This window comes from Haemorhous mexicanus, chromosome 4 (genome assembly GCF_027477595.1).
Source record: "Haemorhous mexicanus isolate bHaeMex1 chromosome 4, bHaeMex1.pri, whole genome shotgun sequence".
Lineage (NCBI taxonomy): Eukaryota > Metazoa > Chordata > Aves > Passeriformes > Fringillidae > Haemorhous > Haemorhous mexicanus.
Genome location: NC_082344.1, coordinates 23,094,484 through 23,122,253, shown reverse-complemented (window position 1 = coordinate 23,122,253; position 27,770 = coordinate 23,094,484). Strand labels below are relative to the sequence as shown.

Here is a 27,770-nt window from a genome sequence, read left to right as displayed (position 1 = left end):
AAGAGGAGAAAAGGGAAGAGACAGTTGTTTGATGCAACATCTTAGCCAGAAAACATGAAATAGCATATATATGAGGTATTGTGGTTTTGTTGTTGGGTTTGAGGAATTTTCTGTTTCTTTATGATAGGCATGACTGCTTGTGATTTTTTGTTTTCTAAAGATTTTCTGAACTTTTTTGCGGGAAAATAGTGAAGGTTTCCTGAGTAACATGCACCCTAGAGTCAAATACCACAGCATCTTGGCTGATTTCTGTGGCACCAGAAACACATACTGTTCATCACACCTTTTTTGAGCAGTCACCCTGAAAGGCAGTGCTTCACCTCAGGGAGGAGAAGAAGATCAGGATATATAGAAACATGTCTCTGTGGGAAGAGTGGAAGGTACAGGAAGGAATCCATTTACTTCTAGGCTGGAGTTAAAAAAGTTCAGGTAAATCTTCCTCTGCCCTGCACAGGGGTTGTTGGCCTGCGTAAAATCAGGAGGGGACAAAGGCAATTGTGGAAGTTTCAGTCTGGGTTTGACTCTGAAGCAGAGTCAAACAGTTTCAGTCTGGGTTTGACAGGAAACAAGTATGCTGGCCTCCAGCTCTCTCAAGACTTATCAATACAGAGAAAAGCTACCAGCCTGTCATAGCCACAAGTGTCCAGTGGCTTGACAGAAAGTGTGACTTTCTAGGCTCTCATAAGCAGATGCTCAAGCTTGATTTCTGGTCTTGCTTTTTATAGAATGAGATTGTACCTGCTACGTCTCAACATGCATTTATGAAATTCTTAATGCCATAGATGCTGCTCAGTGCTGTGGGTTCATGTTTGAACTCTTCACCCCCCCACTGCAGTCTGAAAGGAGCTGCAGATTCTCATCTTTCCCGCTCTGGATTGCAGCTTGAAGCACGTCACTGGTTTTCCCGGTGAAGCTGCAATTAGGACTGAGAAGAAAAGGGCTGTGTGTGATTGATGTGAAAAGTAAGTTAGAGTCTTACAGTAAAGAGGGGGATAGAGGAAGGAGGATGTTGTATCAATTCACTTTGAGAGTCCTAAAGTGAAATTAAAACATCAATGCTAACTGACTTTTGTAAACTGACCAACTGGGAAAGTTGTAATATCAGGTTAGAGTGGCTTAGAGAGGAAAATAGAAACTGATCGTGAAAGAGATTGCTCTTCTTCCTCGCCTTTTCTCTACTTGGCTAGACTTCCTTTTGTCCCTGTGCCAGAGCCAAGTATTTCTGAGAGGCAATTTCCAAAGACCTTCCCTCCTACCCTGATGCTCAGGCCCTGCTGAGCAATGCTTACATCTCAGAGGAAATAAACACGTGTGTTGTGCTTTCGTCCCACCAAAAAAAAAAGTCAAACACCCCAACTCCCCAGTTCTGGCTTGAAGTGTAATTTGAATTTCTAGGACAAACACTGCTTCCGGGCGGCAGTGACCGGGAGAAGGGCACTGGGGCAAACACAGTTCCTCTCCCCGCCGCTGCCATGCCGTGACGGCGGGCAGTCACTAGCTGCGAGGGTGTCCTCCCCTCCACCCTTCGCTTTAAACTTTCCTTATTTCACCAACATATCCCTAGACGGATAACCGTAACGGGGGGCAACGCTTGGGCTGCTTCACACTTTCCAGGCTCGGGCCAAGTGCTGCACCGCATCCTGCCCTGCGGGGCCGTGGCACAGAGGGGTTGTTCGGCCCGGCTGCCCGGTCTCCAGGCCCCGCTGCCCGGCTCCCCCGCTGCTCGGGCGGGCGCGGTTGCGGTTCCCCCGCACCCCGCTAACGTTACTGGGCTCAGCGGCTTCGCGGCGACACTTCCAGCGGCTCTGCCCGAGCCCAGGCTCGCACACGAGCGGAGCGGCTCCGCTCCCCGGCAGGACCCGGCTGCCCGGCCCGGGGCCTCGGTGATGCCCGGGGGCCGCCCGGTGCAGCCGCGGGTCCCGCGCTCCGACCGCCGCGACCCGGGCAAGCTCCGGGAAGCAGACTCGTCCCCGTCGAGCCCTCCCGGCCGCTCCGGCGGGAGGCGGGGGCTCGGCTGCTCTCCCCCCGCGGCCCGTGGGGCGGGCCGGGCCGGCGGGCGGCACCTCAGGGCCAGGGCGCCCGCCGGCAGGCGCCCGCCGAGAGCAGCGAGGGCGGGCGGCCGGGGCGGAGCGGCAGCCGGCATGGGGGCCGGGGCGCTGGCCGTACGCGTGAGTAGGGGCTGGCGGCGGCACGGGCACGGCAGCGCGGCCGGGAGCGGGGGCGGCTGCATGGCGGCGGGATGAGCCTCCTCCTCCTCCTCCTCCTCCCGCCCTCCGCCGGGGTCCCTCGCGGGGCCGGGGCCAGGGAGGCCGGGCCGGGCCCGGCGCCTTCTCCTCGTCCCGAGCGCTCTCCATCTGTTCTCTCCTTCACTCTTCTTCTTTCTCTTTCTTTCTGCTTCTCCCCGCACGGCAGCTACCGCTAGTTTGGGAAAGGGGAAGATTCGTAAAAGACGATTCCAGGGGGTTTTCTTTTAGTTAGTACCAGCCCCCCCCCCCTTTTTTTTTTTTTTTTTTTTAAGCCGGAGAACAACCCGCGTTCCCTGCGTTGAAGTTGTTGGATGAGCTGTAAAAGTGCGTCCCTGTGGCGTATAAATAGCTTTTTTCCAAGTGTCTGGGCGGAACTTTTTTGGCGGCATCGTGCAGGGATGATTAAGTTCCTTTCCCGGTGTCGGAAATCAGCAACAGTGGCATTAGTACTTGGACCCGTTTTCCGTGCGTAAAGTCAGATCTTCCATCTATAAGGCAACATAACACTGAGCTCTTTGTTTCAGAGCTGTTTTGAGGGGATAGCTTTGTTTTGATTTTTGGTTAGATGTGTATTTTGGATAACCACATAATTTTTTGTTCTTAGTTAGCGCAGCCTCTTCAGATCCTGAAGCAAGCTCAAAATTTTCCTCTTGTTTCTGTGGACACGGCAAATGTCTGTCGGTTCTCATGTGGATTTAAATAGTGAGTTTCCCCAAGTAAATCCAACTCAGTGACTCAGGTTTTCAAATGTTGAAACAGGCTGGAAACCTGTAACTGAGCAAGATTGTGAGGCTAATTGAAGGCCTTAATTGGAAAAGCTCCCTAAGTATCGCAGCTGCTCAGAAACTGCTCAAAGGATTTTTGCTGTCCTCTGAATTTAACCTAGTCTATGTGATTTTTACCTTGTCATGTGTCTGCCTGCAATAAATATTGTTTATTATTAATTTAATCCTGAATGGGAACATCTTTTTAAAAAAGATGTGGTATTTTGATGTTAGTCAAATTTTAGTTCAAACACTGGTGCATCTACTGCTCATTTTAAATATAAAGTGGTCACAATAATGCAATATTGCGGTTCTGTTTCACAAATAGTAAAACATACTTGTGATGTTTATATAAGCAACATCTTTCGTAAATATCACACGAGTGTTGTGTAGGACCTGGGACTGTGGAGCACACATATGCCTCAAATAACTCTTTAATAGGAAAAGCACAGCCAAGTGAGTGAACTGCCAGATCATTTTATATCTGAAAGGAGTCATGCTTAATAGCAACATAGCAGATGTTCATGCTGCTTACAGACTACAGTAAAAATATTGTGTCTCAAGTGAAGAGATTTTAAAGGCCTGTTTAAAATAAAATAATATACATATGCAATGATAAAATGTCTTAACACAGTGAAGTGTCAAGACTTATGCAAGAGTCTGAGCACTTTTTAACGTTACTATACATAATTCTCCATGTGTACAGTTTCTACTACCAGTTTGTTAATGAAACACAGTAGGAATAAGTTTATTTTTAAGCACCATGCCAGTGGTGGGCTTCTTAAACAAAGACATTGAACTCTGTAGTAGCAGTGGCTCCCAGTTCCTGCAGGGTGATTGAAGCTGTGGTGGGTGATGCTGCTGCTCTGCCTTGAACTGTCTTCCCAAATGTGCAATCCTGTAGGCTGATTAAGATTTCTGCCTATTATCAGTCCTACAAATTAATCATGTATTGTTTTATTCCCCTGGGTTTTATTAACTATCTTCCCATGGTTTCTCTGTCGCTGCAGCTGAAAACCTGTGAGAATGTTGTGCCTCCAGAAGAACCTATGAGATTAAGGGTTTATTGTGCAGTGGGTTTTCCACCCCCCTTGTTATGTGTGATTAGATTACATAGTCTCTTTCTAACCTTAAAACCTCAGTAATTAAATTTCAGACTTAGCAGATACTAAACATAACAGAACATCTTTCATAAGGATTTATCTCACCTGACAGTGGCGAGAATGAATCCCTAGGAAACAATATTTGGAAGATGGGTGCAGTGAACCTTCTCCAGAGTATTTCCCTGACAGGCATCCTGTAGCCAAGCTGAGTGGTGTATTGGGATTGTTTGTGTTTGTCCAGTTACTTTTGTAACCCATGTGAGTTTCATGAGTTAACAACATCAGTCTCCTGCTTGCTTACTCCCAGTTCCTTTCTATTTTAGTAACAAGCTTGTCTGCAAAAGTCTTTCTCCCTTACCTACAGACTACCTACATTCTTGTTCCTCTTCTAGTGTTTTCTTCTGTTCATTTTTACTTTCCTACTTCACAGAGGTTTTTTCCCATAGATTAAAACTAAGAGGGGCCAAACCGTTATGCTGGAGCATAAAAGCCAGTTTTGATGGATGTGCTTGTGTTGTGACCACACAACCTTCTGCAGCAAATGTGACTAATGCCCATTTTTTCCCTCTCTGCTCCTTTAAGCAAAGCAAATCGGCTGTGAGATTGAAGGAGGACATGAAAAAGATAGCTGTGTCCCCACTGAACAAGCACAGGGACACAACCTGTCCAAAGGTGTTTGGTGTGAGTCTTCTGGAGCTCCAGCAGCAGGGACTGAGCAAAAATGGAATCCCAATAGTTGTGTGGAATATAGTGGAGTACCTCACCCAGCATGGTAAGATCAGTGGAGTCACTTCTCCTTAGCAGCCCTCTTTAGTAAGGCTCTTGAAAGGGAAGAATGTGGGTTTTTTTCTGTGGCATGAACCACTGGCAAAGAATGTTACTGTATGTGGTTTGCTTCTTTTTTTATTTATGCCTTGATGCTGAACTTATATTTTAGCATGTTTATAAAGGTGAACTACAGCATTAGGTAGCAGCACACTCATAAACAAGCTGCTCAGTTTATAAATGGAATGTATTCCATTTGTGAAGGTTTGTGTCATCTTCCAGTTGCAAAACATTTGTCTCTAACACTTTTTCTGTATAGAGATAGTCACAGGCACACGCACACACACATGTCCCATCAGAGAATATTACTGGAAAGGAATACAAATTCTTACAGCTTTTCAGATATATTCCAGTTATTATTAATCCCCTCAAGTAGGTGTTCAGTTCTTAGCTTCTTTTTGCATTCATTTAATGGGATTTTAGTTCCTGTTGTTGAAATATGTCTCCTTGCAGAAGCCTAGAGCACCACTGGTGCACAGATGTCTTGTATGGCATTTGTTCAGCAGTGGAAAAGGTTTTGTGGTGGTAATGTCATCTTCTAAGGAGCAGCATCTGGTTTTACCCTAAGGTTTTCTTTTTGCTGTTCAATAATGATAATCCAGCTGTAGAGGCTTTGATTCTTGGTAGATCCTCAGAAGCTCATAGATGCAAACATGGTTTGAAAATTAGCTTGGATTAAGGTAACAGTACAAATTTAAAACATGATCCTACCTTTACACAGCAGCCTCTTCCTTGATGCACTTCAGCCTGCATAAAAGTGGCCTGCTTGGACACTGGAAGAGAAAGAATGGAAAAAGCTTTCCATCATTTAGGGTTTAATCAAAACCAGAAACTGACAGACACTCTTGACTCCAAGTTGTGGGCTGTGCTCTGTGTTCCATTAGAAGATTCCACATGACTGTGTCCCAAATATGGACTAAACAAGCCAAGTCTTCTACTCTGAAGCAAGATTAGCTGGGCTTCTGAATGCCAAGTTGATTATCTGGCCCCAATAAAGATAAAGGCTATCCTTTTTCTCAAAAATGCGAGCAAGATCTCAAAGATACCCTCTCATATGGAAAGTTGTTGAAATGAGTGTCCTGTGTCTGTGTTAGGTTTGTTTTTGTGAATTAATGGCAAAGTTAACTGGCCTTCACAGTTAACTTCGCCATTAATTCACAAAAACAAACCTAACACAATTTTTAACAAAGGCACAGACACCCAGGCTGAGCTGCCTGTTGGGCAGCTACATCCTTAAACTAAGTTTGCATTAAGCTGCCTATTTCCAAATTTATAGATGAAGCTGAATTTCCCTGTGCTGTATTTAGTAGTTTATAATTACTGTTTTCAGGATGTTCTAGCCTCTCTTTATTTCCATAAATGAGTGACAGAGGGGGAAGGAAGTTTGATCTGTGTGGGGGCTGCAGCCTTTGCTCACCTAGTACTGCAAAACCGAAAATCTTTATTGAGATGGGGTGTGTTCTGCCCTCGAGATGGCAGCACAGCATGTCACATGAAAATGCATTTTGTTGTGAATGCAGGAATACAAACTCTGACAGCAGTATCTCATATTAGTCAAGTAAAATGTTTTGAGTGCTTGTCCATTTTTTCCCCTTACTAGACCAGTTTGTCTTCTAGTCCAATAAAAGAGATTATATTTCTCTACAAACTGTTGCCTCAGAATTGATTTCCTGGACTGGAAGCATTCTGTCAGGTTGCAGTGCCTTGATGTCTAGTCTGAACTGTTGAAAACAATACATATTCAGTCCTCGTAGTGTTACGCTTCTGAGGAAGAGCAAACAGGTCTATAGGCACAGAATTAGAAAGGCAGAATTTTTGCTGTGAAAGTGTTCCAGAGAAAAAATAATTTACAGAGGTCAGTTATAGGGTCTTCACAGAAGGTTTTGAATCTTAACAAATGCCTAGAAAGTGCTGTTCAATTTAGTATGATTAGTCTGGCTTCCTCTGTTGAAGCCTCCTCTTTTATACATCTCCTTTACTGGGTGTCTGGCCTGTAGTGATCGATACCATTTCTTTTTCATTGTGAAATCCTTTGGGCTTTGTGCTGTCCATGATACATTATTTGCTTATTGAGATTTCCTACTCCCATAAAGTTGCAGAACTCACTATGGAGTTACTGCTGCACTCAGCACATACTGAGATGTTTTTGCCTCGTGATGGGTCACAGGTAAGCACCTGTTACCCTGGAACATGAAGCTGGAAGTAATCCCAATGTGTATGGCAGAAAACAAAACTTGCAAAAATGAAACAACTGATGGGTTTTGTAGAGTCCTTTGTAGCGTCCTTTTCTGTTGAAATATACCAATGGAAAATGTCTGTCTCAGTTGATTTCTCATGGTGTGAGACAACTCAGTGGCATTGAAGTACTGTGGCTTCTCAAAAGAGTATCCCAGCCTCAAGGTCTTGTCATTAGTATTTGTTATTTATCATAATCTAACTACCTGACTAGAGGGGGTTTCTGGAGACAGAGTTTTCGGGTTTTTTTTTATATTGTGGTGTATTAATTGCCCTTGTTTGTATTACTACATGTGTGTTATTCAAACTAGAATATCTGTTTCATCATGTCACTGGGATGTGGTGGTTCAGCTCAGTCTTTATGTATATAATTACAGGTATGACACAGGAAGGTCTCTTCAGAGTGAATGGCAGCATGAAGATGGTGGAGCAGCTGCGTCTGCAGTACGAGCGTGGGGAGGAGGTGGAACTCGTTAAAGATGGTGATGTGTACTCAGCAGCCAGTCTGCTGAAACTGTTTTTGAGAGAGTTGCCAGATGGAATTATCACGTCTGCCTTACATCCCAGGTTCATTCAGCTTTTCCAGGGTAAGTGAGAGGTAGTCTTCATCCTTCAATGTACTTTCTTTATGGTTATCTGGTTTCTTAGTTTACTTACTTTGTTCATCATTTCCTTTGGCTTCAGCTCTTACCTGCTCCCAGATAGGCAGTTCTGTTACAAGAGGCAGAAAAATGTTTCTCATGTATTTGGAAAAGTCTGGACTATATATGATTTTCTAATCCAGTTATATCTGTTGAATAAAAAGTGAAATGATCTACTGTTTCTTTCAGGTATGCTTGTAGAAAATAATTGCAGTCTCTTTAGGACATAGATTTACTTCTGTTTGCTAGGGTGGTTTCTGGCAGTTTCATTGTAATGGACACTGAGAAGTGAGAACTTCATCTGCTTGTCAGATTGGGCCAAAACCATACACTACCAAAGTTTCTGTTTCTCACTAAGTAATGTGATTTTTCATCAAAAAAAAAAACCAGTTTGCAAGTAACAGCAGACCTTATGTTCTATTCCCTGTCTTAGCACACAACCTGGAACATTTCTTTTTTTCTTTTATTCACACCCCCTCATCCACCTTCAAGTGGTGGATCAGCCATAGGAAAGACCACCACTTCTGTTGTGGGAAGTTGAGAAATAATTTTAAAGAGAGTTATGCAAGTTTCAATTTAATTCATCTTCATCTGTATCTGGCAATCTCTGGTGGTGGTAGGTGGAATAAGTGGTGGTTGGCCCTGCTCCCTGACCATGTGGGTCACTGACAGTTCATCTCTCTTGATGCAGGCAGTCAACACTTCTTCTTTATGTTTTCCTAAGAAGCTGCAAGGTGAGTGGGTAAAGTTACTGGAGAATGCAGAGGAGGAACATGACATGCATCCCTGGTGGAAGATGGTGCAAAGTTCTCACACACTTGTCTTGAGGTCTCCCTTCCACTTTTCATGCCTTCCATGAAGAGGAGGTTTAGCCATTTCCAAGAGGAGTGAGAATAGCGCCATGTGTTTACTTTCTTCCTTTTGTTTTGTGGGCTATAGAAAGTGTTGATGGTGCACTGGAGAAGAGCTTTGTGCTTTACCTTGAGTGCAGACATTTCAGCTGTAGGCTGTATGTGGACTGTAAAATACCTTCCCTATTTAGTAAAGTTGTCTGGGGCACAAGGATAGGGTTCAGGAAGTATTGTGTAGGAAGGTGCTATTGTTTTAGAAAGTCCCTTTTTTCTGGTCATTGCTGTGCTTTCTTTGGGGACTTAGAGATTTTACTAGGTCTGACTCATGAGCTGTGTTTATGTTCTTTCTCATAAATCACAGCTTAAGTGTAAATTAATAATAAGTCACGCCTTGGCTGTTCCATATCTCTGCACCCACAAAGGTCATAATGGTGTATTGTACCAGGAACTGCTGATGTCTTTTGTGGGCTGTTTGTGGTGTTTGTGGAAAGGTTAATTTGTTCTGTCTCCTACAGGAACGGCAAAATCCCCCCAGTACTTTCTAGGGAAATGAGATGGATATCATTACTTAGCAGATTTACTCACTAAACTTTCTTGTTTCCAAATAAAGTTACTGGTGCAACCTATGAACCCAGATCTGCAAAAATCCATCCAACTGTGACATGTCTTCATAGCTAAGTTTGCCTGTATTTCACAATTAGATCAAACTTAGTGCCATTAAAATTTTGATTAGGAATAAAAAGTCTTACTTGAAAAATGCCAGTTGGCTGTTGTGACAAGGGGAAGGCTTTTGGAAAGTTTGGAGAAAACTTGAAGGGTTTTTCACACCCCAGAAAATACAGCATAAATGAGTAGTTATGAAAGGCACTGATGATTTTCATCGTGTTCAGATAAGTTTAAGTAGTAGGTGGGCATTTTCTTGCAGTTAAATGATCAACCAGCTGTGCAGGATTGCAGGAGTTATCTGTTCACTTATCAAAGTATGTGCAAGGGTATTGCTTGCAAAATGGTACCAGGACAGTTCATGCCTGGGTGTTCGTTTTGTAAACTGTGAAGAGAGTAGGTCAAACTGTTTCTGAGTCAACAGTTTATTAAAAAATAACTTTGAATCTGGAGCCACTTTGCAACATGTCTACAGTGAAGGCAAATACAAGTTTTGTCACAACCTCTGTATTCCCTCCTGTTGAAGCTTTGCGTGGGAAATGTTTTTTTAGGATTATGTTAGATTTCTTTTGGTGTATTTTTACGGATTATTATCAGCATTTTTTAAGCCAGCTGAGATCTTGGTCTGAGAGGAACACATAATTAATTTACTTACTATAAAAATGGTTAGAGAATGATTCCTCTAGTTAAAAGTAGCTGAACTGAAAATTACAAATTTTACCTGTAGCTGTTACCCTTTTCAATTCCAGCTATCAAATTTGTTACCAAATCAAAGAGAAATAATCTGCCGTGTTATGAAAGAGCTGTCCTGTTAGTGTTCAGGAAGTCCATGCAGCTGGTTTGGCATTGCTGTCTGCAGCCTGTGCAGTGTTGTGTAACAGAGCTCTGCATGCTGCCCTCAAATCCTACAGTACTTTTGTTTAAATTAATATTCAGCGTAATGCCAAGACTATGCAGTTCCATAAAACATCATGTTGTGTATTGTGGTGTGTGCTGGCATTCTCTCTGTGTCCTTGGGGACAGACAGTGGCAGTAGGAGATGGGAAGGACCGGAGATGTGTGTTGCAAGCACAGGCCAGGGACACGCTGATCGTGACCTTGATGTTGGCCGATCTCCTCACAGTGCCTGACAAATAAAGGCTGCTCCTCATGGGGAGTTCTGGGGTGAAAAATGTCCATCACAATCGCTTTTGTGGCTGAGGCTTTACTGCAGAGCAGAACTGTGTGAAATGGGCTGTACTTTGAGAATCCTCAGCGAGAAATTAGCAGCTCCCATACAGCAATCCCTGCCTGAGCTTGTTTATTCCCTCTGGCTTTTCATTCCTTATCTTCTGTATCGCGATCAGTGACTCTTAAGACATCCGTACATACTAGGAACTGTATGCCCAGCTCTTACCCCTTTCACAGGTCATTTGCTTTCATTAAGACAAAGTGCTACTGTACTGTACATTTCTTTTTTATTGTTTATGTTTCATTTCCTCCTCCAGTGGAGGTACAGTGAAATACGGACTCTGTCTTCCTTTCTTAGTCTAATTAAGTTTAATGCTATTTCATCACTTTGGCTTCTTGGCATTGCTCATCCTATAGAATTTATATTTTTTCAGTGGGCAGCAGCAGCAAGATGTGAGTTCTGTTTCACATACCTTCTTCTTCTGCTCACTGCCTGTGATGACTGGCATGGTTTTGTCTGGTGCCTGTGAACAGCCTTGCCTTTTTCAGGGAGAGGGATGTGAGGCAGTGAAAGGGAAGGAGCAGTTCCCTTCTGGATCAACAGGTCAGTTTACAGAACACTTAGTAGCCAGCAGCTGTTTGAGTTACATGGACAAGCAGAACCAAAAATACAGCTTGTGTTGGGGGATTTTAGAGGTCAAATTTCAATCTGAACAATGACTGCGAAAATAAATAGATGAGAGCTGACCTTTTAACTGTTGCTGTAGATGTGTCATGGGATGGCTGGCTCTCACAGTTAAGGGATGAATATTATGTGTATGTTATGAGAAGTTTTATTGATGTTGTTGTGATTTGTCATTTGGATGTCCTCTGTTCTCCCCATAATCCCCTGCCCCCTCCCCCTTGTGCTGTTGCCGCTGGTAGCTGGGACATGTGGAGGGAGGGCGGGTACCTGTGCCCCTTGCATAGCACAGCTGGGAGGAGGGCACTACATGAAAACACCTGACCCCAATCAAGCTGCAAGAAAGCAATCTCCACCAGTGGACAGCGAAGAAGAATTGATTTGCAGAGTTTGTGGGGTGGGGGGGGGAGCTGGGGTTACCTTTTGCAACCCCAGGGGTATAAAAGGTGGAGCAGCTGTTTTGTGGATGAGCACATGGGAGCTTAGTCCCCGCACTGGGACTCCCAGCACTGTAATTTTTCCTTATTCAGTCCTTTGTTGTATTTTGTCAAGGTTTAATAAACCCTTGAAATTTTTAAAAGTGGACATTGTTTCCAACACCATGGTAACTGCAGCAGTGCATGAAATCTGATTAATTAGATATCTGTGATTCTCCAGGCCCTTGTGACATGATTTTAACCTTTTCCTTTGGCTTTTATGGTCATTTTAGTGTTACCAGTGTTTCCAAGCCAGAGAAATAAGTTCTGTTTTCCATATGATGATGACGTTCGTTATGCAGTAAAAACTCTTGGAACTGGATTTTTATGCAGATGACACTCACCAGAGGTGCAAAAGAAGTGTGCTGTTCCTCCAGGAAGTTGGAATGAAGGATAAATACAGCCCTGCAAAGTGCTGTAATGATAGAGAGTGGGGTGTCTCAAGCTCAAGGATTGTGATGACAGCTTTCTTATGAGCAGAGCTTACAACATTTCTGCTCCTGAAGGCAACAAGGCATGATTTCTTTTTTTCCCTCTGGGGCAGGATCATGTCTGAAAGATGGTGTCTGAAACAGATTGTTTCTTGGCAGAGGGAGACTGGAGTCCCACTTCCCATGGATTGCAGAGGTGGAAAGAAATGCTTTCATTCCTCCCACAGCCCAGTGAGTGCCATGGTACTGCAATGCACAACCTGCTGCCTCTGTGCCAAAGATCAGCTTCCCAGGGCACATTGAGAACTGCTGACAGATGCAAGCTTTTCTGTCTACCCTCCACTCTGGTAGCATGCAAGGCAGCTGGAAGTTATGCAGTGGTAGCATGACACTGAGCAGTTGCCTTTCTTCCTCACCTCACAGCACAGATATTGGCTAGGGCACTGTGATAATGTGGCTTCAGTGCTTCCAGACTCGAGTTGTTTGGGGTCAGACCATTTGAGACTTGAGCAAAACAAATATGCACACCTGTTTGCATGAATTCTGTATATTTAGCGAAGTTCAGGCAGCATGAAGGAGTAACATGAACAGAGATGAATTGGGGATTTAAATTGTGTATCTAGTATGTCAGAGACACTCAATATGTTCAGAAATAGCGTGAACTATTGGAAAATATCTCCCCCTTGTTGCGAGCTGTGGGTGTATGCTGAGATGAAATGAGACTGAAAACACCCTCACAAATGTGTCTGTACCTCCTACACTGTTGAGACTCCTGTTTCTAGTTAATTAACATTTTTGGAGATACTGCCTGTCCTTTTCACTTGTCTCCTTGACTAGTTTCTCAGTAATGAGTTCCTAATTCAGCTTTGAGGTGCCAGCTGTCCTTGCTGGCTTCCTTGATCCTCTGTGTTTTGTGTCCTCAGGCTGCTGAGCCTAGACATGGCCTGAGGCTGCTGGTTTTGTTCCCTTCCTCAGCCCAATCCACTCTGTTTCATTCTTGGTTTCAAACCCTTGCTGACTGCACATCTAGGTAGGCTTCTCTTGCAGGCCTTGGCTGAGGTGCTGTCTATTGCACATGGCTTTTGGAAAGCTCCCAAAATAAAAAATTGAATGACTTTGTCTGCCTTGAGAGCACTCTCCTCTTAGCCTTCATTCTTATTTTCCTCCTTATCCCCTAGGCAAAATAACTGAATATGCTGTGCTTGAAAATCATGAGTAGCATAAACCACTCTGGTGCTCTGATGTTTTTCTGATGGTCACTACCAGTTCAGTAAACCTTAGTGACTGACTTTGAAACAAACTGAAAAGGAGGAGGAATGCTCCAAAGAATGGGTTGTTGTTATGACTCAAGACTGTTTTTGCTCTCTAGTAAGTTGAAAAGCTGTAATATTTGAAGAAATACATTAATTGATAGCAGTAGTAGACTTGTCCTGAAAACTGTACAAAGTGCATGGAATACTGTGTATGCATGTCACTGTCTAGATTCACCACAAATTATTAAAGCAATTTTTAAAAATAAAGCTGAAATCCATTGAAATGTCATCAACATAAGAATCAACAAATTAATTCTGATTTTTGGATTCTCTTGGAAGAAAAACTTGATTCCTTCCCTTGTCTTTTTACTGGAGAAGGAGGACAGAGAGCAAAACCCTATTTTCTTTCTTAGATTTCACAAAGAGAAGGAACTTGATGGCTCAGTAAATGGGGTTTGCTGCCTCATGTTACTCAGTGTCTCTACATCCTTCAATTAGGGTAATTTCTCATGATCTTGTGATGTGGTATCTGTGTCTGTTCTTGAAAGTACAGAAATGAACTGACTGTGCCCAGCAATAATATTTTTGATGTTGACTCATACCCCAAAACATAATGGTTAATGAACAGGGACATCCTACCCAGAAAATACTACTGAAGGCCACGGGCCCAATAGCTTTGTTTGTTGTCAGTGCAAACCTGTGTTTGGAATGTTTTGTGGTGGTTATTAGCATCTTCCTAGTTTAGAAGGGATGGAAATTCCTCCAGTAAAAAAGTACCCATCACTCTAAAGTCCCAGTGGGAGACTCAGAGAGGCAATTAGTTATCAAGGGCATTCCCTAATTAGATGACAGGGTGATGGTGATGGAAGAGGTACATTTTTTCTGGGAGATGGCTTTGGCTTTCTTATCATAACTGCAAGCAATTTGTAGTAGAAAACACTGAGCTAGTTGCTTTGTTATCTAAAGAAAAATATGTTAGGAGTATGTTTTGGCTACATGGAAATGAGTTGTGTTTTGTTTTCTTTTAAGATTCATAAAAAGATAATTAGTAATCAAGTCAGAGACTGTACAGTCCACTTTGATAAGTGCAAATAGAAATGCACTGAAATTCCTTATTGTTATTCCATTTAATACAGCCTTCAGAAGCCTCCTGAATTTTGCTGCAATAATGGATCAGATTTCTTGCTGTTGCCAAGCTGATTGGTAGTAGCAAAGTCATGATTGTTTTTTCTTCTGTAAGTGTAAAAAAGGTTGTGATAAGCAAGCAGATAAGATTTTTTTTTTCCTCATCTGCTTCATGCATATTTGATATTTGACTTTTCTGAAGGAGCTAATTTCCTATCTGTGGATGAAAAGGATGTAGTTAATCAGTTGGTTAAAATGTTTGGTCCTGTAATTTGACTGGCATTTTAAACTTTGGTCTGCTGTGATGAAGGAATTCATACTAAGTCTGTGGTACAAAAACAGACATATAAAAGTGAATTCACCGTGCAAATAAAACATAAAAAGACTTTCTTGCCATGTACAGTATTAGGCATGTCAGGAAAGGCAGAAATTCTAAGTCTGGAAGCAGATGAAGTCCCTCAAGTTTCAGCTGTATGAAGTGGCAAATAAGTACATAAAAAGCCTCATTTGTTTGCCATTTATTTGCAGGATAAATCCTGTTTATTACCCACAAAAAATGTCTGATTGTAAACCAGAAATAATATTGCAGCTAACCACTTTTCAAAGCACTCTACTCCTGAAATGCTTTTCAGCCCAGCCCTGAATATTTCTGGGAAATGAAAAGTAAAAACAAAGACAAGACTTCTGAAGTGTTTATGTACACATTAAACAGTGTTCAAAGATTTTTGTTTTCCCTCCTTTTTTTCTCTCTAAAAAACATGAAGCAAATGTAAAACGTTCTTTTTTTCTTGCAGCATAAGCCATGGGATGTTTTCCTGCCAGTCTTCTCTGCATGCTGGCAGCAGGGCATACAGCAGAGCAGCACCAGCAACCCATAAGGCTTATAAATAAGGAAAAAACGTACTAGAAAGGCACAGATGGCCTCATGCTAATGACCACTGCTTATAATTAGATGGGTGTGGAAAACCTTCAGGGCATGAGGTCTTCTGTCTGAAAATGATGTTGCAGGGTCCTTGGGGTTTTCATGCATATGTGAAAGTTTCAGTAACATTTCACTTTTGTGGAGAGTAGAAATTAATATTTGCAAGGACTAACACATCCTGTTTTGGTATAAAGGGAGAGCAATACTGACTTGTTTTCAAAACTTTGCTTCTCCTGACATGTAAATCCAAGATTTTGAGGGGTAAAAATCACTCTTTGGAAGGTGTTTTTGGGACGGAGGAGGGGAGGAAAAAATTTTGCGCATGAATTCAATTCCAGCAGCAGGACACAGTTAAGCAGAAGCTGTGTATGAGGCCACGCTTGTGTTCACCACCTGAGTCTGTATAAATACAGCATCTGTGAAGTTCATGCAATTTTTACTTAAATAGTTGGATGTGACTCAGTTCAATACGGAAAACTTTTATCCAGACCTAAATTCTAGCAGATTGTTCAGTATAACAAGGCTATTCTCTAACATGAGACCACATTTTGACTCGTTTTGGAGTGTGGCAGTGCCCAGAACCGTCTGTTTCCCATAAGGAAGACTCCTTCCTGAATATGTAGCAGAGTTGTCACCCACAGAAGAAGGTATTGTAGTGCTGTTATAACACTGTGCATTTCAGGAGACCCTTTTTTTAACCATTCTTGCTTTCTTATTTTCGAAGGTTTTCATGGGAAGGGAAGCTAAAAGTATGAGAAGCGCTTGGGAAGTAGGGATGACATCCAGAAGGAGCATGGAATCTGAAGATCTGGTAGAGAGGGAGTTAAAGCAGATTTAGCTGTGCCAGGTGGGGATAAACATGCTCTAAAACTCTTAGCAGACTGTTAGTAACTGCTCAATCTGCTCAGGAAAAAGGTTACAGCATAAAGGTAAGAGTGAAATGGCGCCCTTAGTGGCCAGGATGAGCCTAAGGACAAACATGCACATTCCCTGAGGAAGACTGAGGAGTTGTGTGTCTCTGAGCAGAAGCAGGAGTGAATTTTAGCTCCCAATGCTTGCTCACCCATGTAATTAAGTTGGCAGCAATGAAGAAAACCATATACATATGTTTTTTCTTCTCTTTTTTTCCCTAGACTCTAGAAACGACATGCAGAAGGAAAGTTACTTGAAAGAACTCCTTAAAGAACTGCCTGATGCTCATTACTGTTTGCTGAAGTACCTGTGCCAGTTCCTGATCAAGGTTGCTGAACATCACGTAGAGAACAGGATGAGTCTTTGCAATCTTGCCACTGTATTTGGACCAAACTGCTTTCAGTAAGTTGGGCTTTTTACTATGCCCTGTTTGCTGGCAGAAATGTCAAGTCAAAAATCTACTTTGTCAGGGTGATCAGATGGAGGCAGTGACTGGGGCTCTGTGTTAAACTTCAGTGCTGAAGCTATTTTTGAGCCAAATGGAAGTGGAGTTGTTCTCCCATTTCCTCTTGCTGTTTGCTAAACTGTTTATCAGTTTTGTATTGCTGCTTTGGTAACAGAGCAGAAGTATAACAGTGAAAGGCCTTCAGACTGTGTCAGTGCAAGGAGGTGTGTGCTCATGCAGGTTTCTTCCTTTGCTATCAGTTAATATGAGTGCTTGTCTCCAGAAGGCTTTGACAAAGGATCCTTGGTGGAAAAGGACTCCAATGCAGCACCCAGGTGCTATATAATTTCTAGAGATGAATACTGCCTACTGTCTGCATGTTTGGCCTTGTGATCTGGTGTCTGCCCTCAGATGCTGATGATTCTGGTCTCTCTGTCCTTCTAGTGTATTTAGAAACTGCTCTGGTGCTTGGGGGAGTCCACTGGTCTCTTAAAACTCCTTACTGGGGTCAGTAGCTTTACTGGGTTCTTTCACTGGGCGCAGTTCCTGGGTGCTTGCGCTGAAGACATGTTTGACGTGCTGATGGAGCTTGCAGCAGCAGCCAGAACAGTTATTTCCTGATGCAAGAACATCCTGAGTGAGAAGGTTTCTGTTGAGTCACTGCAGTGATGCAGTGCAGCATTAGGACCTTCACCTCTGCAATGAGCCCATTGGCTGGCATCCAAGGTCTTTGACGTGGGAGACCCCTAAGCAGTTTAGTTCAGTCATCAGTCTTGAAAGATGTGTGATATCACCAAGAAGAGACAGCTGAGTTCCTTGTATCAATGTTGCATTTGTAATACATTGTAAATGTAAATATGTAAATACATTTGTTGCATTTGTATGGATTTTTGTAAAATATCACTCTGGACTAATACTGAGTTGTTTAGTAAAACTTAGTCTCATGAAGCAATTAATTTAATCTATCCCCCTGAGTTTCCTCTTGGAAAGACGTAGATTTCTTTAAAGAGAGAAAACAGAAATTAGGTTCCTGTAGTATGTTGAGACAGTTCCTTGTATCTAGGCTAGATGTTGCCTGCTGTCTTTTTAAGGAGCATATCTTTTTCCATTGGTTAGGGAGAGAACATGGAGGAATGAGACACTTAAACTAAAGCTTGTCCTAGTGACTACATGGCTGCCTTATCTTAAGATGTTGCTGGTGGATGATGAAGGTGAATTTCAGGATTAAAGCATTTACTGTGTTAGTATAAAAAGATAAAGTATATTTTAAAAATAATTGTTTGCCTCTCTGAAACAAAAAATGCTCAAAAGACAGTAGTATGCATGGGAATGCATGAATATGAGAATTACTGGAAGCACAATACTGTGAATTTCTGACAAGGAAAAGCAAAACAATTTCTTAAACTTGCGTTCATATGGGTGGTTTGGGAATTCCTGTCTAAATGTATTAGTAGAGTTCAGAACAAAGTAATTAGAAGAATTTGAATTCAATGGCTAAATCTCTATGACTCAAGCTCCCAAGTGGCTATTAGAATTATTTTTAGTTTACTCATCACTTCTTTCAGGAGAGTTTAAAAATTAGCTGTGCATAATTTTTGGTGTAGAATGCGGAGAATTGCAATTGGTGTTCCTAGTATTACACCAAAGAGCACATGTTAAAAGCTCTACAGTTGTTGCCACAACTGATCTCTGCTCCTAAGACAGTATGGAAAAGATAGAAGTGTTTCTGTAAGGTACAGAGATGGTAACACCTCATTCCATTGCAGAAGACTGAGGAAGGCAGAGTCCACTGGAGGTGAAAAACCAAACACTCATGAGTCTGGATGTGAGCATAACCAGCCCAGCAGATGTGATACCTTGAAATAAATGCTCATGTGGCAAAAGAGGCATTGAAGGCAAGGCTTCACATTTACCAAATGGATAATGAGTTTTTAAAAGACCCAAATAGATAAGAATTAGGCGTGCAGATTTTTATTTAAACTAAGTGTCACCAACTGGTGTTTCAACTGTGTGTTTTATCAGATCTTGATCTTTCCAGGGCAGTTCAGTCTTGTGGTCCAGACGCAAAGATTGTGAGCAACAGTTCAAATACCCTTTTCTCCTGTGTTAATGGATGCAGTCTTCTATTGCTGGAACTGTGACTATCTGTACCAACAAAGATTTGACAGGGGGAGGAAAGAACTTGCAGCACTGTTTTTAGGTATTGGGCTTAACCAGTTGGTTGGCCAAGCATCCAGAAGGAGATCCTCAGAACACATTTCAGAGCTACAGAGTAAGGCTGCCTGAAGCCTGCTTGGCAAGAGCTGTCTCTACTGGCTGCAGGCAGTCCCTGGAGAAGCTGCAGAAATGAAATATTGGCAGGAGGCTGAAGCGATGGCTCCTCTCGCTTTGCGCTGTTTGTTCCGAGCAGTGCATGGCGGGTTTCTCCACAACAAGGAGAGAAGGCTCAGCTTGTCAGCAATTACACTGCTGAAGCAGGGAGAACTGAGATTTTTCTGTCAGAAATTCACACTCATGTCTAAAATTAATGTCAGTTTGTGTAGTTAAGGCACAGTGTCAGAGAAGATAAAGCCCATCTGCTGATAGTGAAGGACTTCTTTTGGCAAGGTATTTTTAGTGACAATTTAGCTTCTTAGGCATAGTATCTCCTACTCCATAACCAAAGTTGTTTAACAGTTGAATAAATCATGCTGCTTGGCCACTTTCCAGATATTTAGCCTTCATTTTAATTCTCTTAATCTCATTCTGTTTTTCTACATCATATCCTCTGTAATGTATCCCATCTCCTAAACCTTCAACCCTTATTGCTTTTATCTTATCCAGAACTTCCCCTGCTTCCTTACTTGCTGTTTGACAAACTGCACTGATGCTTTTCTAAGAAAGATTATCTTGTGCTTTCTGTATTTCTAATGAGTAGAAGGAAAAAAATGGCTATTTGCATTCCTTGTAATGAAATGTGATGTAGGATACAAGAACATGTAAAGGGCAAGGTCAAACAGCTCAAAAAAAGATTGGAGATTTGGTTTGCTGTTTTCTCCCAATTTGGTTTGTTCAGATTTATTGTGATGGAAAGCAAAGGTCAAGTATATTGAGAAATACAGCCCTGGAGGAGCTACAAGCACGAAGGAACAAAAATAGCTGTCTTTTCTGTCACTGGGCTAATCTGTGTAGAATATTAACATTTGCAGCATGGTTACTTTTGGAGGAAGTTATTGTCCATTGACCTGAATTTCAGCTCCTGGAGAGACATAGCCTTAGTTAAGGCTTGCTGTTTGAGCTCTGCTTGGCTCTAATAGCTTGTGCTGAAATGGAGAGGACCAGCTGGGTTTTCTCTCCTCTTCTCTCTTCCCGAGGAGCTGGGTGTCAGAGGAGCTGCTGCCCTTATCCTGTCCTTTGATTGGCGTGGTAAGACATGAGGTCCAACAGATGTAATCAGAGGATCCATTTGCACCATTTTTTGCAGCTCTCTCTCAAGCAGTCATCTCTGCATGTGGCCTCCATCATTCAAGCCCTCGTGAACTTGGTTATGTTTAGTTCCAACAGAGATTGTGTTGTGAGGGATTGCTCCATCCCCCCCAAAAGTGGCTGGCAAATGCAAGTGTCCAGTTAAAATGCTGGAGTTAGATGCAGTTATTTATGTATGATGACTCTGTAATATGAAGGGTAACAAGAAAAGTGTATTATCTTTGGATATGGAGAAAATGGTATATTGTAGGGTAGATGTAGGTATTTCAGAGATGCTGAACTTGAAGTAGTTAAAATTTGATCTGAAGTTACGCATGAATATCTTACCTTGGTTTCTAGCAGCCTTGGAGCCTGCACAGATTGAGTATACAAACTGAAGTGAAAGCAGAGGGGCTGAATTAATATTTCTCAGTGAGTAATGTTGGCCTTTGGAACATTATGTAAATGGGATTTGTTTTCAGGCACTGCAACCCCAATCCTGCATCAGTCTTCAAAACAAATGGCAATCCAGGATTGGGGGCAAACTGAGTACTGAATATTGTTGTTTAAACATGAATTATTGCAAATTGGAGCATGCAGCCATAACCTTTCTTACAGAGTTCACATAGATTTTAAATACTGCACTTTCCAGCGCTGCAAAGGAATTTTTCCTAAGTATTCAGTATGCTGAAGCCTATAATGACAGTTTAAAACATCAAGTATAGTATAGCAAGGCTATAAACATTCTCATCCATAATCATATTGAATACTCATGAATATTTGAGCTCAGCAGTACAGCTCAAATGCAATCACAAGGAGAGTTTTTCAAGAGCCTCTGCTTTGAAATGTTTGGAGATGAGAGGAGTGTACTTTGTAAGGGGATGTTAGGCTATGGACTGCCCTTTGTCCCCCTTTATGTAGGTTGCATTCTCTACGATGCCCACTGTCACTGTAATTTTGTGATGAAAAATGGAGCTTTTGCTGAAGCAAAAGATTTTGCATATAAATGAAGCCTGTCAGTAAAGCCTTTGTGGCAGCATCATTCTAACTGCTTTGTGTTACCTGTTTTGCCTGCATTTTGCATTTTATTATTAATTATTTTCATTCATTATGTGCAGTTCTTTTATTATTATTTATTAGTGCTGTTATTTTTTATTAATTATTTGTTATTTTGCAAGCAATGCTGATAGAGCAGAATTACCGAGTTGTCTTAGGCTAATAAATCCGATCCTAGAGAAGATAATCTGGAACAGATTTTAAGAGGCAGGCAGGTACATGCCCCAAATTTGACTCTCCAGGATTCTCCAGTATCACAGAAGCTAAAACACTTCTGCAAAATCTCGGTAGTTGTATATGTCATTGCATTTCACCCAGACTGGTAAGGCTGCAAATGATGCAGAGCATGTAAACGAGTCACACGGACTGAGATGAACAACTGTCTGAAGTGAGCATTGCTGTATCTTTAGCTATTTATTAGACTGGGATCTTGTAGCAGAGTCTGCAGACATGAATATGTTCCTGTTTTCAGCTGCACCGGTTTGTGGACTGGTGTATCAGGACAAATCCTTTTCATCACCTGAAGTGGACGAGTTCTGGCCACGAGGTTGGATCTGTTACAGACACAGTGAAGTGTGCCTAGAGACACAGAACAGACTGCCTCGAGTTGTAACCTCTAGAAATTACTGCAACTCTGGTCTCAAAATCTCCACTTGTGCTTGTGGAGGGACTCATGGGCACCTGAGGTATTAATGAAAACGTTTTGCTGGGGCTGGAGAAACAAAAAATCCATGCAGTGTTTCCTGTCCTTTGAGTTCCATATTTCTGGCAGGATTCTCTGGGAGAATGATAAGGTGACTTTGTGGTGTTTCTTTACAAAAGGTACTGTACAAGCAGCAAAAGTAGTTTATAGAGCATATAGCCCCCTGTGATTGTAAATTAGGATTACAGTGCATTCCATGCAAGCTGCTTCTGCAAAGCCACTTGGGGAAATGGTAATGTGCATCTTTCATCTCAGACAGGGTGGGGTCAAGCACTGCTGGGAATTCATAATGAGATGACCCTTTCACATGGAAATCTCTGGTTCTTAGTTGTGACAGGGAACTGTCAGCAGTTGCTGCCTGGGGAAATCAGTTCAGTGACCTCAGTTCAGCTCATTAGAGACAGATTACTACTTCCCAGGTCCTCCTGGCCACTTGAAGCAAGTTTCCCAGGTGAGGTGGATGGTGACAGATCCTTGTCACCACTGCACGTGGCACAGGATGCCTGTCCTGTGCCACTTGCAGTCATGTTTGTGTGTGTGTCACTGCTCTCAGTGGAGTCTGGAGGTTCACTTTGTGGAAAGCCCACTTTGCATTCAGCCTGTTACAGCTTGTTTACAGAGACCCTGAGGTAAATTCATTTAACTAAATGCCTTAGATGTAAGGAATTCTTCTACAGTGAGTTAATCTGACCTCAGGTCACTTTGCTTCTGAGTGAAAGCTGGGACACACAGCCTTGCTGTGGTTTAACCCTTTGAGACAAGCTTTCCTGAGCATCCCTGTGGAAAGAGACATGGACTCAGTCTGGAAAACTCAAAGAACATGTGGGTGTGGTGTCTGCATGGACAGGGGCTGCATGGAGCTGCACTGGGTGGGCCAGCCACGCTGGTAGGACATAGTGCAGAAGTGTGAAATGCTGCTGGGTATCAGATTTTGAAATGAAAAGCTGACAGCCTGATCCAATTACCAAGTAATGTTTTAATTTTGAGACCTACTGCTTTTTCTGCTTTAAACTGATTTCACCAATAATTTCAGGTTTTAATATCCTGCAAAACTTGTGGTACTTTGATGCACCTTTGTCCTTGACCCTTCTTAACTGTGTCAGATACTCTTAATGCTGGTGCCTCACTTAGACAAGGCACATTTTTTCCAAATATTTAATGTGGACCTGCTGTGCTTTGCACACAGATCATTCAGAGCATCTCTCTGGGAAGGGCAGGTGTCTGTGGAATCTAAGGGAGGGCATACTGGGGAATTTGCTCCTGCTCTGCCTATGCTGTGTATGTGTTGATGACATTGCAAGCCACTGTGATAACTTCAGTGGGAGTTTTCCAATTTGGATCGCTAAGATAGATCTGAACTTATCAACACTTTTTCTTCTAGAAATAACCATAGAATTGCAGGTTTATGGCACCCTTATGGTGTTTGTGGTAGATTTCTGGTGCTGCTACTGAAGTAATTTGTACATATGTGGCTTGAAGGGGATGAGGTCCTTCTGTTGAGGATTTTGTAACTGGAGTAAATTGTGTGTCTAACTCTCAAAGCATCACAGTTGTAATGCCTAATTAACATGAAAATAGACATAAGGGAGCCATGACTATGAACAGTTTTATACTGTGATGTTTTAACAAGATCTTCACAAATGATCATGAAAATTTTCCAAGGAGTAGGATGTGCATCAGGAAAGTGGAAGTGTGTGAGAATATTTTCTCACAGATCTGGGTTTTTTCTAGTCAGTTGAAGTGACATTTGTAGATGTCATGACTTTTCAGAATGAGAAGAGCTAAAGTAAAATGCTAATTTTTTTTTTACATGCATTTTCAGAAAAGTCTAGTCAAATTGGTAGATCATGCAGTGTGGCAGCAGATGGGGTTTACTTTGTATAAATAGGCAGGGTAGTGTATGCTCATAATATAAACTTATCTTCAGCTCAGAATATATTTGTTGAAAGGAAAATGTCACCATGGAGAGCTCAAAGAGTGTAATAGCCCTTATCATGATTGAGGTCTAATAATAGCAATTATAGGAGAAATATATTAGAAACTCTGTTAAATATGCCTTTTAATGTGGCAGAGAGGTGGCAATGAATAAAATATGTTCAATTTCCATTAAAATAAATCACTTCATGGTCCTTTGCTTAGTTACACTCAGAGAGAAGTGTTAAAAAAGACTGAAGCCATGAGCTTTAGCCTTGTGTTTTGCGTGTGTATCTCACCCTACTCCAACAGAATTGTTCAGAGTAGGATGTTGGATTTTTCACAGGTTTGATCTAATAAATTTTAACTGACAAGGTAGCAGGGGGAAGGGAGGGCAAGAAAGTAATGGAATTGGGCAGAAATTAAGTACCATTTTTGTGCTTTGTGGAAACTATAGACTGGACTGTTTTTCAACCAGGTAGAGTTTTTTGTATTAGCTGTTTCCAGTAGGCAACTGTTGGCTGTAGTTCCTAGCAGATGTGGCTTAGGGGAAAATTCTTCTATCTGGAGTCTTTATTTTGACTTGCACGTGCTCTTTTACATTTTCAGTTCTTTTCCTGGGAATGAGATTCATAGGGGTGCCATTATTTAAGTTGTACTCTGTTTTGGAAAAAGAAATCAGGAAGGTAATAGTCAAGATTTGCCTCAGCTAGCCTAGGCAGGCTTTACAGCACACCAACACTGGAGCGCATCATTTAGCATGGCAAGAGGGGTTCCTTCAGTCAGGATAATTGCAGGGGCCTACTGCATACACACACTTTCTTCAGGCCACTTACTAAGTTTTAGTGAATATGTGACATTCTTCAAAGTGAATTGGCCTGAGTATACACGTACATCCATCAATAAAAGTTGTCCCATTTTTTCTTTATTTAGTCTGAAGCCAAATTCCACACTAAAGAAATCAATCAGCTGAGACTGACACATTTTTACAGCTGTCAATATTCTACAGTGTAAAATAATTCAGTCCTTTAAAATTCAGGTCCTGCTACTCTAGCATGTATTAAATGTTGAAATAATAGCAATAAAGACTCTTCTGGAGTTTACAAAGATGTGTTCTGTTGCAGTGGGTTACTCTCCCTGTTGACACATAGATGTAAGGCACAGAATAAAGCATTGAGAAGGATCAATAGCCCCTACAAAAAGGCACTTTTTGATGACAAATTTCTGGGAGCATCAGCTTTTAGAGCCTTGTTGTTGAAATGCACATCTGTCCCAATAAACTACAGTTAAAGTTTTAGGGTATGTAGTTATTTGTAAATTTGTGTTTACTCTTTGCAGTAAGCAGTGGTTTACTTTCAAGTTACATCCCTGTAAAATAGCACAGGGGGAATGTGTTTTGCTTTTGGGGATTTGGGTTGTGTTTTCTTCTCACATGTCTTGTTGTCTTCAGCCAAAAGGTACTTGAAACTTTTTTTTCGTTTTGGCTTCTCTGCTTCTTCAATCTAAATGTTGCCTATGTTTCATTACTCCTGATCATCAGTCTCTGCCACTTTATAAGGTCTTTAGGAAATTCACATCCATGCAGCCACTTTGTGGCTTACTGAGAAGCCTGTATCTGCTGGAAATACTGTACAATAGGTAACACTGCATGATTGCAGAAGAACATTCTTCAGGTATTGTACTTTTGCATTAAAATGGGATTTAAGTCAGTTTGGGGCCAATAAAATTGTCAATAAAGTTTGCAGAAAATTTATATTCCAGCAGATGTTCATTAGATGCTTCAATTATGAGCTCTGTTGCAAGTTACATGCATGTTTTGCTGCATGAGAGAGTTGTGTGAAGTACATAAGGAAACATGCAGATACATACAGTATCTTCCTTTTTCTGTGTGCCTTTAAGGTCGGTGGTAAGCTGCAAAGGGACCCGTTTCAAGAGAGAAAGAAGCCTCTTCTTCAGCAGCCAAGAAGTTGGTTATTCTCCCAGAAAATGGAGCTTAGGAATCACTTTTTGTAATTATCTTTTAGGCTCTTCTACAAAAGGCAGCATCCATCTACATGTTTTAGAAAGCCCTTTGAGTTATGACCCTACTTTCAAAAGAAGTAGTAACTCAAAAGTTAGATTAAAAAATCTGGTGTACAGCATTGGGTCATCTGAAGGCAAGGACCATGTTTAACATTCAGAGTTTTGATTAGCATGTGGGATTTCCTAATGTTTTCACTTTTCCTTCTTGTGTACCTTTGAGGTTATCATGAACCGGGTTTGGGAGGAATCTGACTCTTGAATTAACAGTTCAGAGCATCTGAATGCCTGAGCTGTCTGGGCTGTGGGTTGTGAAACCCAACTTAGAGGAGAGTTGGTGGCATCTCATTTGGTGGCAGTCTCAATTCTGTCTCTGCCTGGATTCTGTAGATAGGATACCTTGGCCAACAGGTCTGGTATTTAATATCGATAAGAAAAACTGCAAACAGTGATTGTTGTTACCAACATAGGCACAGGCCTCCTTTCCAATTCAAAGTTTCCTGTGCCTGCTATACAGCCTGTATCCACAAATGAAATGTTACAGAGACCCTCTGCAGGACCTTTTGTATGTTGAGTCCCTGTTACACTCTGCTTTGTCATCTTTCCAATTCTAGCGTGCCCTCTGGATTTGAAGGGGTGAAGGAACTGGAGATCTGCAACAAGATAATGACACAACTGCTGGAAAATTACAATACTTTGTTTGAATTAGAAGGCTTGAAGAAGGATGAAGAAAAGCCTGTATGTGAAGAGCTAGCAAAAATAATTTTGGTAAAAGTGAGTATCTCTAATATTTCATTTTCTCCCAGCAAATCAATAATTCAGACTTATTTCAGGCTTCAATTCAGAAATCTTTTAGATAAGTGGAAGGCAGACTCTTGTAACAGTGTTCTGTGTTATTGATTGGTATGCAGTTTACACATTGATTCTGCTGACAAGCTAATTTTCATTACTGGTCTGGAAGTTCATTCTATTAAACATCTTATTCTTTGTTGGCTACACACTTATTTATGCAGGAAATATATTCACTAAAATTTAAATGTTTTTAAATGAGGATGCAGAATAATTCTAAGGACAATCGTCCTCGAGTACCAAACCTCTAGGACAGAGGTTTCTAACCTTTGCCTTTGTGTAAAGTCTGCCTGTCTCAAATATGCAGCTGAATTTAAAAGTCAGGTGTTCTGACTCAGCCATTTCAGGATGCGCGTGGAGAGAAGCATTAAATAAGGGTCTTTGGAAAAAGTACATTGGAGCTCTTAAAGAAAAGTGTTGTAGTTAGAGTATTACACCTTTGGTGGGAAGAGGGCTTGTGTGTAACATCAAAGGATTCTAACATTTAAAAGCTGACAAGTAGGGCAGCCAAAAGTGCATTGTTCTGGCTTGTGCTGTCTCTACTACAGGAAACAACTTCAAGTCTGTGCAGGAAAATGGTCATGAGGATGGTTTGCAGGTGCCTCGTTTCTTATTGTGTGTTAGAAGTGCCGATAATTACTCTCTTAAAGGGTGTGAATTCTTGAGTTTGGGAGCGTTTTACTAGGTGCCTATCCTTGGTAGGGTTTTACCCACTGATAAAATCACTTTGGCCTTCACTGTCTGGAATAGAAGTTGTCAGAAAAAAGTTATAAAAATACAGTGTCTTTGACCTTGACAGAACAGGAAGTTTGGTGTGAGCCCAGGTTCTGCCATTCAGATGAAATCAGCTGATAACATCTCTGCCTTTGTGATGTATCAGAGGAGGGTCTGCTAAATCGGTCTGAGTTGGGCCCAGCTGCCTTTAGAAGGGTTGCTGGTTTTCTTAAGTGGTGAATCAGTGAGGAAGTATTTTGCTGTATTTAGTTGTCTTTTAGCTGTCACTAGCTGAAATGCTTCTGTGGAAGGAGATAGAATCGCTGA

General features: G+C 41.8%; 1 protein-coding gene across 6 annotated transcripts in view; it reads left to right on the top strand.

Moving 5' to 3' along the window:
* Positions 1-1,871: 1,871 nt before the first annotated feature.
* Positions 1,872-27,770, top strand: part of FAM13A (family with sequence similarity 13 member A) — a 117,187-nt gene continuing 91,288 nt past the window's right edge. For all 6 annotated transcript variants that reach the window (XM_059844097.1, XM_059844093.1, XM_059844096.1 and 3 more), the window contains exons 1-5: positions 1,872-2,168; positions 4,696-4,885; positions 7,551-7,760; positions 16,521-16,701; positions 26,495-26,654. In XM_059844097.1, coding sequence (XP_059700080.1) covers positions 1,887-2,168; positions 4,696-4,885; positions 7,551-7,760; positions 16,521-16,701; positions 26,495-26,654 — 1,023 coding nt within the window. In that variant the 5' untranslated portion in view covers positions 1,872-1,886. The remainder of the gene's footprint in view (positions 2,169-4,695; positions 4,886-7,550; positions 7,761-16,520; positions 16,702-26,494; positions 26,655-27,770) is intronic.